Genomic DNA, 13,959 nt, shown 5'->3' with positions numbered 1-13,959 from the left:
GGAATCTACATAGAATGTATTATTATTGTGTGTGTGTGTATGTATATATATATATATATATATATATATATATATACATATAAACACACATACATATATATCCATTTAGTTGCACATCATTTCATTTATTCATTTGATATCTGTTCATGTAACTTTTAATGTGTGTCTGTTTTAGGTTGAAATGGAAGACACATCAGATGAGAAAACTAAAAAGGATGCTACCCCACAAAAAGGAGATGCTGAAGAGGAAGATGAGCCTATAGGACCAGTGGTAAACAAATGTTTCCTTCTCTCTCGAGGTTGTGATAAAATCACGGTAAACTTTTTATTTGAAGCTGAGTCACTGTCACACTCTATAACTGTCCTTAGTTTCCTGTCGTGATCATATTCATGAGAATGCAGTTTGTATACATCCAGATACACACTCGTATTAGCTGGATATGTCTTCTCCAGCAGATACTTTATCAGCTTGTATTGGTTGGGCAGTTTTTCTCCAGCACTTACAAGCATGTATGTGCAAGTGATGATGCATCCAACCGATATAAACAGGAAGAAAGCTTGTTGGTTCCGGTCTCATCACCAGTGCTGAGTTTTTGTCCATAACTAAAACAACGCTCAACGGCCAAGTCCACCTAGCTTAAGCAGATGCCATGTGGCTGGTATATATATGACTGTTGTAGATAGTGCAGCACGGTAATCTGCTGTGTGAGGTTTCAATTCATCCCTCAGAAGAAAAGGTGTTCTTACTTTGTTCACTGCTACAAATGTCAGGATTCCAGTTCTTCATATCGTTGCAGCAAAAAAGGCTTTGGTCATACAAACATATGCTCTCACACACACACACACACACACACACTCTCTCTCTCTCTCTCTCTCTCTCCCTCCCTCCCTCCCTCCCTCCCCGTTTATCACACTGTGATTCAGTATCTTGAAGCCAGCTTTTATCGCTTCTTCCCATGTCTTCCTTTTCTGCAGTTTTGCTTTGTGCTTGCAAGTTATGCTTTTAGGCGTCTATTGAGTGATGTAGGCCATCATAGATATGAATATGCAAATGTACGAGAGAAATAGTCAAATTGCCTATTTAGGCCCATTAAATCCATTAACCCGTCTCCGAATTATCTCCCTTCCATACTTTTATTTTAATTTTTTCCGACCTCTCTGCTGAGAGTGATCTCCCATGTTTTTTTACTATCATGCGAACACAAGATTTGTGTTGGTCAATTTGAAAATTATGTTCTGTTCGATATGTTGTTTGTATGCTTCTAACCCGGATTGCTAACGGCTCTGAAGGGATGAAAAGCAAAGTTGTTCTTGGCAGGAATTGAACTCGGCATATAAGGAACTGGAACAAATACTGCAAGGCATTTTTTTTTCTAATGCTCTAATGATTCTGCCAGGTTAGTAGTAATAATAATGTTTTCTAGGAGGAAGGACTCTTATTTTGAGGAAGATATATATTGTCAGCCATATTGCCGGTGGCACATAAAAAGCACCATTCGAGCGTGATCGTTACCAGCGTCACCTTACTGGCACATGAAAAAATATTCAAGCGAGGTTGTTGCCAGTGCCGCTGGACTGGCTCCTGTGCAGATGGCACATAAAAAACACCATTTGAGCGTGACCGTTGCCAGTACCGCCTGACTGGCCCTCCTGCTGGTGGCACATAAAAGCACCACTACACTCTTGGAGCAGTTGGCGCTAGGAAGAGCATCCAGCTGTAGAAACTCTGCCAGATCAAGATTGGAGCCTGGTGCAGCCATTCGGTTCGCCAGTACTCAGTCAGATCGTCCAACCCATACTAGCACGGAAAGCAGACGTTAAACGATGATGATGATGATTGACCTCTCCACTTAATAAGTACTAATGAACCTGGAGTTAATTTAAATGCAAGTCATAGAGGAATGCAACTAGAGCACCATAAACATTCCTTTCATTACTTAGTTGATTCTGTTATCTGTGGCCCTAATAGTATTATTATTGTTAATAAAGCTATCATTAAATTATTGTCCACAAACATAATTAATTTAACTTTCTGCATTTCAGGGTTATATTAAAAGTAAATGGGAAATTGATGTAGGCGATCAAACTGGTAAGTGAAAATAGCTTTTGTTATTTAACCCTTTCGTTACCGTATTTATTTTGGGATGCTCTGTGTTTCTTTGAATTACTTTAAATATAACAAAGAATTTAGTAAAATAACTTAGTTATCATTCAGCTGGTGTTAGGACATAAATTGTGACTAAAGTTTGGTAGATTTTAATTCAAAACTTGTGAAAACAAGACATTTGTACTACAGAGCCAGAGCCGGTTTCAGCTGGGCTGGTAACGAAAGGGTTAAAACAGTTTCTGAATTAACACAAATACATGAAACCTGTTGCATGTGCACGCACACACGTGTGTGTGTATGTATGTATGTATGTATGTGAGTGCGCGTGTGTGTGCGTGTCTATGCGAGTGCATGTGTATGTGTGCGTGCATGCATGTTTCTAGCTGTGTGTTTGTTTACATTTACACTTCTTTGAAAACTGCTGAGTGGTAAAGTAGTTTTTCTTGTCAATAAATCTGCTGGTTTTGCACCTTTGAAGCCATGGAAAAATGATACCCTGTATTTGAAAAACAAGAGTTAGTGACAGGAAGAACAGAAGGTTGCCAAACAGTGCCTCATGAATATATTCATTCAACCCATGCTAGCATGGAGAAACATATGTAAAGACCCCTTTCAGTCATGGGATCATGTCTGATCATGGGAAATATTACCTTGCTAGGAAACTTGTGAGCACTGGCAACAGAAAGGTCATCCTGCCATAGAAAGTCTGTTTGAACAATTCATATTTGATCCATGCAAGTATGGAAAACTGGACGTTAAATGGTGATGAGTGTTCACATGCTGTATGGAAGCCATAAATGCTAAATGTTTTGAGCATTAATAAAGGTCCTGTCTGAAATGCTATAATTCACATCCCTCTACGGCATATGAACTTAGTTGCATTTGCAACTTATATAGATTTTTCTTGATACAGACCAGTGGTTCCCAAACTTTTACAGGCTGCCGCCTCCTTGACACCCAAATCTTATTTCTACCCCACCCCAACTGACCACCACAAACATAGATTACTTTCTACAGCAAATTTAAACATCTGTATTTCACAATTAAAATTTAACCTAATTAACCTATTATTTTGTTTTTACATCCATTTCTCCCCTTTGGCCACCCCAATTAGCACCCAACTTTTCTTCAACCCCCCCCCCCTTTCACTGCTCTCAGAAGGGCGGGCTGTACCACCCACTTTGGGAACCACTGATATAGACCTTCATTACTTATCTTGCATTCTGGTTTTCACTTTTGATATTTAATTCTTTATTTACTGCAGAAAACCTTTCAAATAATTTATTTGTTTTGCTCACCACCTATTGTTATTTATTTTACAGGACAAGTAAACGACCAAGTGCTGGGTAAGGAACACTAGTAATAGTTTTATTTGCTCATCTGCTTCTTTTTCTGTGCTTCAAATCTTAACCAGTTCGCCTCAGCCTTTGGTCTGATAAAAATAGAGAAGAACGACTCTGGTGTTTGTGTTCTGGTCTCAAACTCAGGAGTACAGTCTGTGGTGGCATATTTGATGCACCCCAGTTTCAGCAACACTTATACAGGGAAAACAATGTTTTTGGCATATCAAAGCTTACAAGGGCCCAATTTTGCATATATGTAGGGGATGATTTTTTTTTTTTTTTGGAGACTTTATTTTGGCGGGAAAAAAATAAATGCATCTTATGGCCTCAAATATGTTAGTTTGAGTAAACAGATAAGAGAGGATTAAAAAATAAAAATTAGCAATGGGACAGAAACCCATCAGTAGATGCCACTACCCCTGTAACGGGAATATAATAGCTAATTCATTAAGCATTGACTTTTGGCAAATACACGCATTTTATTAAAGCTAAATATTTTCTAGATATTCTTCAGGAGAAAAGCTAGATCACTTGCAGCTGAGTTCATCACTGTGTTTTGAGTGTATTTATGTCCTACCATAGGAGTAAAAAGAAGCATCACTTTACATTCTTGAGTCATCTGTAGTACACAAGCTAAAAATAACAGGAGCCTCTATTTGGTCAGTTGACTTGCTAGAAGTAGCAGTCAGATATCCCTCAAATCAAACCCCAATCAAATGAAAATGGACTGGTTGATCATGGCTGGAGTGCTTTTGACCATAGGTTTGTTCAGTGAAAGTTGACCAGGAATTAAACAACATAACTATATTAGGACTTGTGTAATTGGCCATTTCCCATTTGGAACTTCATTCTTTACATATGTAACACACAGACACACACACACACAGGTGTGGCTGAATGGTTAAGAAGTTTACTTCTCAATCACACGGTTATGGGTTCAGTCCCATTGTATCTTCTTTTATAGCCACAGGCTAATGAAAGCCTTCTCAGTGGATTTGTTAGATAGAAAGTTAAAGAAGCCCATTCTCTGTATGAGTGTGTGTGTGCAGGTGCATATGTTTATATATATATATATATATATATATATATATGATGGACTCACCTGTCAAAGACCTGCACAAATGATTTGTTTATAGGGATAAAATGAATGTGCCGTACATTAGCTCACTCCTTCCATCAAATCAATGTTGCCTTGAACTGGTGCAAGGTGTAGCACGTCAGATGTCGAGATGATCGCAGAACAACAGATGAAGTGATTTGCTCAAGAACACAACGCACCACCTGGTCTAGGAATTGAAATTGCGATCTCTAGATTGTGAGTGCAACATCCTAACCACTAAGCCATAAGCCCTCATATGTGTGTGCGTGTGTTTTTGTGTTTCCTTGCCTTGACATTGCATGATTGTGGTAAATATTCTGCGAAAGCTATACCAGGTGAAGGATGGCAATAGGAAGATTCATCCAGCTGCAGAAAATCTGCCTTGATAAAATCAGACCCATGCTTGTATGGGTCAAAGTAGAGGCTATCAAAGTAGATGGAAACTGAAAGAAGCCTGTTGTATATTTGTATGTATGTGTTTGTCCCCCCCCCAACATCACTTGACAACCGATGCTGGTGTGTTTACGTCCCCGTAACTTAGCACTTCAGCAAAAGAGGCCGATAGAATAAGTACTAGGCTTACAAAGAATAAGTCCTGGGGTCAATTTGCTTGACGAAAGGCGGTGCTCCAGCATGGCCACAGTCAAATGACTGAAACAAGTAAAAGAGTATAGCCGTTTGGTTGAAAAGTTTACTTTCCAGCCACTTGCTTTCAGGTTCAGTCCCACTTTGAGCAAGTGCCTTCTGCTATAGCTACAAGTTAATCACTACTTTGCAATGGAATTTGGCAGATGAATACTACAGGAAATCCATTGTATGTAGAATATTTATATGTGGCTGTGTAGTTACATCTACTCTTCAGCCAATTGCTTTCCGGTTCAGCCTGTGCTGTATGACACCTTGAGTGAGTGTCTTCTACTACAGATGCAGGACCCTCAAATAAATCCCTAGCCAGCCTCAAAACTCAGCTACATGATTTAAATCTCCATGTAGGTATCAACATTTGCAACTCTAGCCAACCCTAATCACAGCCAGCGGAGATAAATATATATTTTAAAATTAGCCAAACACACACATTGACTGCATTTTGATGTCTTATCAACCAATTGTGTAATTGTCATCAGAACAGCTGACTCAGTGTATTCTTTGCTGTAGTTCTTCCATTCTTTGGCCATCTCTCACTTTCATATATTTCAGTATATTTTTCCTTATCAGTTTATTATTTTGTAGAACTGAGATAGCCTCAGCTTTTGTATATATATCTGAGCTACTATGCATGCTTGGTTGAGTGGGCACCTGGTGTAACTTAAGTATAATATGGCTTTTCATGTTGGAGCAGCATCTGTAAGAAACTTACACAGAATGCCTATTAAAAATTTTCTTATACCTGTGGCTGTTTGGGAAATGTTTATTTATCAAGGCTAGGAATGTATTTGTCTTAACATTTAAGGAGGTCGTGGTCATCTAGCCTTCCTAGATTTTAGGCTTTGTTCTTTTTATTGTAGGCATGTAAATTATCTCCTCTTTGAAGCTACTTTTTGCCAGGGTGTTATAGTAGGAGATTCTTATCGAATATTTTATTGGAAGAGGAAGAATAGATATCCTATTGCTAATATTAGCTATAAGGAATTTAAAGACGATACAGAGGTGGTGACAAGATAGTTTATGCATATAATTTAGTTTCCAAAGGGACACAAATCATATTCTCCTCCCATCCCACTCCAAAACTTTTCTTTTTCTCCTTTTTTTATTCTCATTCTTTCTCAGAAAGCATCTATGTTTATTTTGAGCCTGAAAGATTACACGATTGTACACAGCATGCTGTACCAGCTCATCTGATTACTATTAGAGAATGAAACATATTGCAACCCAAATTTAAATCCTGTGTTTATTAAATGATATGCACACATGCATGCATACATACATACATATACACACATATACACACTACTGATCATAAGGCCATTGATTACCTGCACTGTGGCTGTTTAAACCTCAGTTTCTGTCACATTTCATTGATCTGTACACTGCAGGGCTTATAAAAGTCAATGATATAATTATATTGCAAAGGGCCCCACTCCCTCCATATCAGTAGAATGACTTTACTTTTGTAATGGGTAAGTCTTTTGTATCTTCCTAAGATAAACTTGATGGAATTCGATTTGGTAAGCGCCGACGTTCAGCCTCTCCTATATTCAGCCTGGATGACTATCTTCAGCTGGACGGTTACAGAACAAGACAAACAATACCAGGAAAAAAACGAGTAAGGCTTTTTTTTTTTAAAACTTTTCCCTCTGTCTACCCTCAAAAACCCTCCAGTGCACTTCAGTATGACTTATAAATTGAATCTAGAAATATTGTTGAAAAGAGAGAAAAAAAAACAATATGCCGTTAAGTTATATATTTGTAAGCAATGGTTAGATGAATTTTCAAAAGGCTTGAAAATATTTATAAATATTTTGGCACTCCCAACTACATAGTTCTGGTTTCAGTCCCACTTTGTAGCTCCTTGGGCAAGTGTCTTTTTCTATGGCCTCGGGCTGACCAAAGTCTTGTGAGTGGATTTGGTAGATGGAAACTGAAAGAAACCTGTTGTGTATGTGAGTGTGTGTGTGTGTGTGTATATATATATATATATATATATATATATGTGTGTGTGTCTGATTGTCCCTGCACCATCACTTGACAACTGATGCTGGTGTGTTTATGCCCCAGTAACTTAGCAGTTCAGCAAAAAAGACCAATAGAATAAGTACTAGGCTTACAATGAATAGGTCCTGGGGTCAATTTTTCTGACTAAAACCCTTTAAGGTGGTATTTCAGCATGGCCACAGTCAAATGACTTAAGTAAAAACAAAAGAATAAAAATATCTGAGAAACAAAAATATTGGTAAATGAGAATAAACTATTCTAAAATTATAAACTAGTCATAGACAAACTGCAGCTCAAAACTTTCTACATGACAAGCCGTTGAAAGCAAAATACCTCAATTCGGTTTTTTTTCATTTGTGCAGCCTGCCTAACAATTAGTCATGTCTCATGTGGCCCACTGCTCATAAAAGGTTGCACCATATCTACGATAAACAATATTACATAATGATATAAAGTGTATACAATTAAAAATTATAAACAATCATAAATAAGATTATATACAAACTATTAAAAATATATTTTAGAAAATAAAAAATTAATTCTTAACAGTTATTATAAAGAGATTGTAAAGAATATAAACAGCTTTTCAAATTATTGTAAAGTAAGTAATAAAAGTTTTTTTTTTTTAAATTGGAAAATGTTCATAAACATATACACACATCATTGGCTATTTCTAATGGCTCAGCATGTTTGAGTCAGTTATCTAAAGTGTAAGCACAATTGCAGAGTGTTTTATTTTTGTACAGCTGGGTGCCTTTCCTAAGGAGAGCAACTCTTCAATTGTGATATATTGATGTATGTAATTAAGTTACTGTAGGCACTGCAAGACTTGGCACACACTCATCAATTAATTTATTACCAGATGTAGGTTGTTGCAAGGAGGAAGCAAGCTAGAAACCATTTGAGAGTTGAAAAGAATTGCCATCATCACTTGTAAATCTAGGTGGCGATATTAGTTTGAGGTCAGAGAAGCCAACTGCATTAAGGCCATGCCTTCATCATCATCATTGTCATACCTGGTTTTCATTGTTAATTAGCTGTAATCACATGGACTTGATAAATTTGTGTGTGTGTGTGTATGAATGCTCAAATTTGTACAGGTTAACATTGAACCTCAATGAGAAGGTCAACCTTGATCAAACAGACCCATGACCAAAAAACAAAGTGGTGTGGAGTTCCATAGTGTATTTACAACTACATTAACTGACTTGTGTTCTTGTCCTTAGATGGTAGTGTGATTTGGCTGATATTTCTAGCCGCTCAAGTGACCACACAGAGGTTCCATTGTTGGCTTGCTAAGTGGAATGTTATTATTATTATTATTATCATCATTATTGATCTAGGTGACAAGCTGACAGAATCATTAGCGCAGCGAACAAAATGTTTAGCAGCATGTTTTCTGTTGCTTCATGTTCTGAGTTTAACTACCACTGAGGTCAATGTTGCTTTTTATCCTTTCGGGGTCTATAAAATAAAGTATCAGTCAAGCAATCAACTAATCACTTCTCCCTAGAACTATTGGGTTTTTATTGGAACTTTGAAACCATTAAGGCAGAAAGCTGGCAGAATCATTAGAGCACCAGAAAAAATGCTTTGCTGTATTTCTTCTGGCTGTTTACATTCTAAGTTCAGATCTCACTGAGATCAGTTTTGCCTTTCATCCTTTTGGGAGTAATAAAATAAGGACCAGTTGAGTACTGGGAATTGATATAATCAAGTTACCCCCTCCCTCCCCTCAAAATTGCTGGACGAAATGCTTTGTGGTATTTTACCTATCGTTACGTTCTGAGTTCAAATTCCTCCGAGGTTGACTTTGTCTTTCATTCTTTCGATGGCAATAAAATAAGTTCTAGTTGAACACTGGGATCAATGAAATCAACTCATCCCCGCTTTCCTTGAGCAGCCCTTGTGGCAAAAATTTGAAATAATAATAATAATAATAATTATTATTATTATTAAGGTGGCAAGCTGGCACACTGGGCAAAATGCTTAGCAGTATTTTGCCCCTCTTTATATTCTGAGTTCAAATTCTGCCGAGGTTGATAAATTAAGTACCAGTGAAACACTGGGGTCGATGTAATCGACTATCCCCCTCCCCTCAAATTTCAGACCGTGTGCCTATAAGTAGAAAGGATTACTATTATTGTCCTACCCTGCCAGCTTTTATGCTTCTTCTATTTATTTCTCTCCTCTTTCCTCCTATTTATCCATTCATTCATTAATTAATCTTTTCAATTAGTAACTTGCATGAAGATGTGCATTTGTCTTACCTTTGTCTTTTTTCTATTCAATGTTTTGATTTTATATTAAAGTTGCTATTGCTGTTGCTATTTTTGTTAAGTATCTACAATCAGTTATGCTTGAATTGGCAAATCACTTGAATGTAACAGTGATTCAAATGCTTAGGCCTTCCACCCAGTTAAGCTCTACATTGGTCTGATCTGGAACTGTCTTATACACTTCCATCAAATAGTCGTCTGGTAGTCTGGCAGTGTTGGCATGTTACATATTTTGTGCTTATATGTCAACACATGTGGCTATGTGGCATTGAAGTTTGCTTCCCAACTACATGGTTCCGGGTTCAGTTCCACCGCATGACACTTTGGGCAGGTGTTTTCTACTGTAGCCTCAGGCCAACAAAAGTCTTGTGAATTTGGAAGACGGAAACTGAAAGAAGCCCACTGTGTATATGTGTGTGTGTGTGTGTCTGCCACCACTGCTGCCACTGCTTTCTAGGTGTGTTTACATTCCCATAACTTAGTGGTTTGGCAAAAGTGAGTGATAGAATAAGTACTAAACAGAAAAGAAATAAACACTGGAGTTGATTTGTTCGACTAAAATTCAAGGCAGTGCCCCAGTATGGCCACATATGTGCAGCACTATTTGTGTGGCAAATTTTCTACAGCCTGATGCCCTCATCTGATGGTTACAAATGAGCATCACTGTTGGTCCTTTCCAGTCTCCTGTGAAAAACATGGCTTGCTGTGAGAAAAATATTACCTTGCTTGGTTGGCAATAGGAAGGACATCTCTCTTTTTCTATTTTTCACTTCCCTGTCCCTTTTCACCTTCTGCCTCTCTCTACTTCTCCACAATCCCTATTTCAGTCTACCTCCCTTTGTCTTACTCTCGCATGCTTTTCTTAACTTTGCCAAATACTTTTTCTTCTCTGTTTCCATTCCTCTCTTGTCCTCCCTTTCTGGTGTCACTGCACTTCATTTTTCTGCCGTTGCATCATTTGTAGTTCTAGTAGTAATAATAATAGTAGTAGTGGTGATGGTAGTTGTGTAACTTATATATAGGCAGAACCGTTAGCACGCCGGGCGAAATGCGTAGCCGTATTTCGTCTGTCGCTGAGTTCAAATTCCGCCTAGGTCGACTTTGCCCTTTCATCCTTTCGGGGTCAATAAATTAAGTACCAGTTATGCACTGGGGTCGATATAATCGACTTAATCTGTCTGTCTGTCCTTGTTTGTCCCCTCTGTGTTTAGCCCCTTGTGGGTAATAATGAAACATATATATTGTAGTGTTGTTTCAACTGTGGTTTTTCTGTTTCAGGTACGATGGGCCGATATGGAAGAACGTAAGCAACAATTGCGCCGCCGAGAACTGGGATTTGTGGTTGGCCAGACTCAGCATGACTGGGACAAAATTACTGACGATAGTTATGCTGATAGGGCCTTAAACCGCACCAAATACATCTAGAAGGTAACACTGCAACATTTAAACATTTTACAATGATTTCCAACAACACCACCACCACCAACAACAATGAAAAAAAAAAAAACCCTAAAATAACAAAAAAACAACGCAATCAGCACCCAACACTTCCAGACACTTATTTGTCTTCTGCATATTAAAAATCATCTCATGTCTTTTTAAGAGGATATTTAGTGTTGTTTTTATTTTCATTTGTCTGTTGTTTTTTTTTTTGTTTTGTTCCCCCCCCCTACTCTGCAATGTTTGGGTATTTATGTAATTGACTATTGCAAATGTTGTTCAAAGTTCCAATCTTTGGCTAAAGTCAATTGTGTTCTGTCTCAGAGCCAACTTATACATTACTTTATTTACTTAAGCCCTTCACTCCCTTGAGGAGTGTAAGCCTTTAATAACTTTTCTCCACTGTTTTTGAATCAGGGCTGTCTCTTCTTTCCCTTTTTCTGTTGGATCCCTGCTTGTCTTTTCAGATTTTGCTGCATCGCATCACGTTTCCTTGAGGGAAAGACTTCCTCTCCTGGATCCTATTGATTTTTAAATTGTCATCGATGCTTCTGTAACTTTTATTTTTCTTCAAGGTGGAGTTGTTGGTCCTATGCAAACTTGGCCTCTATCCTTTAACCTGTCCAGCATAGGAGGCCTTCCCAGGAACTTGTGCTCTGCTAGCATAGCTCTCGGGGCCAGTAAGGCCCACTACACTGCAACAAGAACTGGCCCTTGTGATGGCAACCGTATATAATACATGCCTATTTCATTGTCTATCTGTAAAAATGAGAAGATTCATGCACAAAGAGGAATACTTGTTCCAATAATTTAATTTCAATAAACACATTTTGTAAAAATATTAAATAAAATAGGTTGGAAAAATTACAAATGAAAAAAAAAATTTTTTATAGGATTGAAGGTGTGAGGAAATTACTAGTGGAAAGAAACTTTTTTTGTGTATAAAGAGTGAAAATCTGTGGCCTAGTGATTAGGATGTTGGGCTCGTGATTGCTGGGTTGTAAGTTTAATTCTCAGACCAAGTGGCACACTGTGTCCCTGAGCAGGGCACTTCATATCACATTGCTCCAATCCTTTCAGCTGAGTATGTGTAGCTGTGATATCTGTAGAGTTAACCCTATGATAGACTGGCTTCCCATTCAGGGGTTTATTTCAGTCGGTCAGATCCCTTGAAACCCGATAAGTTCCAGCTTCATGAGCCTGGAGGCTCAAGACAGACTTTTTCTGCGTAGAATTGTCGTAGATAATGCATTTAAATTACCAATGCTATATTGAACATCTGACAATGATCATGATTTTTCAAACCTCACCCATTGACTAGCATTTCCATTTTTTTCATTTTGTTTAAAATCTCTGGCTTTCCATGTTAGCATGGTTTTGAGAGGAGTAAATTTTGAGCTAACATTGTTGACAACCCTTATCTGTTTTTCAAGTAAGGGACTCTTGTTTTTTTTATTTTTTTCATTCCAGAGGAATCTCAAAAGCACAGAGATAGCAGATGATTTGTTGACAGGAAATGTCAACAAGCTGCAATGATTGCAAGCCAATCACAAACAGTAAGATTGAACTTTAAGCCACATGGTTGAGATGCAAACTTCTCAACCACACACCTATGTTATTTAATATATCATTTCCAAGGGCAGTGGATAATGGAGTCGGTCCGGTGCTACATATAATAATACCTAATGGTATTTTTCTTTCTTCATTCTTATGTCATCAGGTCAACAAACAATCTCTGATGATTTAGTTTACAAATCCCATGTGCTTGTCACAAAATTTTCTTATGAGAACACAGAGGTGGTTTCTTAATGCCTTTCTTTGAGTATTTTCTTACAAGACACCATCTTGTTGACTAGATATAGACAAGTTTACCACTCATGCAGGAGCAATCGGGACAAAATACCAAATACTGCCAAGCATTTTTTTGCCCGATTCTGGACTGGTACTCTAATTTATTTATTAAACCCAAATGGATGAAAAACAAAATTGAAGTCAGCTGGGTTTGAACTCAGGAAGTTAAGAACCTGAATAGATATTGTTTTGGTGTTTTGTCTGATACCCTAACAATTTTGCCAATTTGTGGTATTAATGGTATATCAGTCACACCCATCTGTGCTCTAGATTCAAATCTGACTTTGATTGTGGTATACTGACCAAATACATACTAACCAAATATTTAACCTTTCAATATTTAAACTGATCAAGGTGGTGAGCTAGCAGAATTGTTAGCATGGTGGGCAGAATGCTTAGTGGCATTTTATCTGTCCTTAAGTTCTAAGTTCAAATTCTACCAAAGTTGACTTTGCCTTTCATCCCTTTCAGGGTTGCTAAAGTAAGTACCGGTTTAGCACTGGATTCCATGTCATCGACTTACCCCAATCCCTTGGAATTGCTGGCCTTGCGCCAAAATTTGAAGTCAGTATTTAAACTGGTCCTTACCTGTTTTATGTACAAATTGGCCAGATCTGGCCTCTCACACCTTCCCTCCAGTGTCCTTCTAAAAACGAAATCACATCATCGAAATCTTGTAGCTGAGATAATGTACAATTAACTCAAAACAGCGTGAATAAATAAGCATTATGTTCAACAGATAAATCAGAAAGCTGAAGGATTAAAGCATAGAGGGTTATCAGTGTAATTAACTATATACCCTAATAATGTGATCTTATGTGTTTTTTAGAAATCGTCATTATTGTACCATTTTTCATAAGGAGAATTCAGCTGCTGTTAACCTTTGTTGATGCTGTTCTCCTACATTTGCAGTGTATACCACAGTCTAAAACCCATATAAAATCCTAAGCAATACCTGTAAAAGATTTGTTATGTTTTGTTTTGTTTTTTCCATCCATGTTTCTAATTTTATTTTCTCTTTTCATCCACTGACATCAGTTCAGGTGGTAGATCCTACTATACTTGACGTTAAGTGGTTGAGAAATAGTGCCCCTCAATCTTACCCCTGTACACACACACACACACACATATTCTCAAAGCAGTGATGGAGCTACCAGATGGTCACTAGACCTACAAGAAATAGCAGCC

The 13,959-nt window shown here is 37.7% G+C and overlaps 1 protein-coding gene across 6 annotated transcripts in view; it reads left to right on the top strand.

Moving 5' to 3' along the window:
• The window catches only part of LOC115219246 (YLP motif-containing protein 1), a 96,795-nt gene extending 83,061 nt beyond the window's left edge, over positions 1-13,734 (top strand). For 3 of the 6 annotated variants that reach the window (XM_036509031.1, XM_029789394.2, XM_029789391.2), the window contains 5 exons: positions 176-271; positions 2,044-2,089; positions 3,430-3,453; positions 6,691-6,812; positions 10,759-11,087. In XM_036509031.1, coding sequence (XP_036364924.1) covers positions 176-271; positions 2,044-2,089; positions 3,430-3,453; positions 6,691-6,812; positions 10,759-10,905 — 435 coding nt within the window. In that variant the 3' untranslated portion in view covers positions 10,906-11,087. Of the gene's footprint in view, positions 1-175; positions 272-2,043; positions 2,090-3,429; positions 3,454-6,690; positions 6,813-10,758; positions 11,088-12,390 lie in introns of those variants that run through there. The other 3 variants (XM_029789393.2, XR_003882296.2, XM_029789395.2) reach the window with 3 other exon arrangements.
• Positions 13,735-13,959: the final 225 nt, after the last annotated feature.

Source organism: Octopus sinensis, linkage group LG14 (genome assembly GCF_006345805.1).
Source record: "Octopus sinensis linkage group LG14, ASM634580v1, whole genome shotgun sequence".
NCBI classification, from domain to species: domain Eukaryota; kingdom Metazoa; phylum Mollusca; class Cephalopoda; order Octopoda; family Octopodidae; genus Octopus; species Octopus sinensis.
The sequence above is the reverse complement of the archived record's forward strand: the minus strand, read 5'-3'. Positions and strand labels throughout refer to the sequence as shown.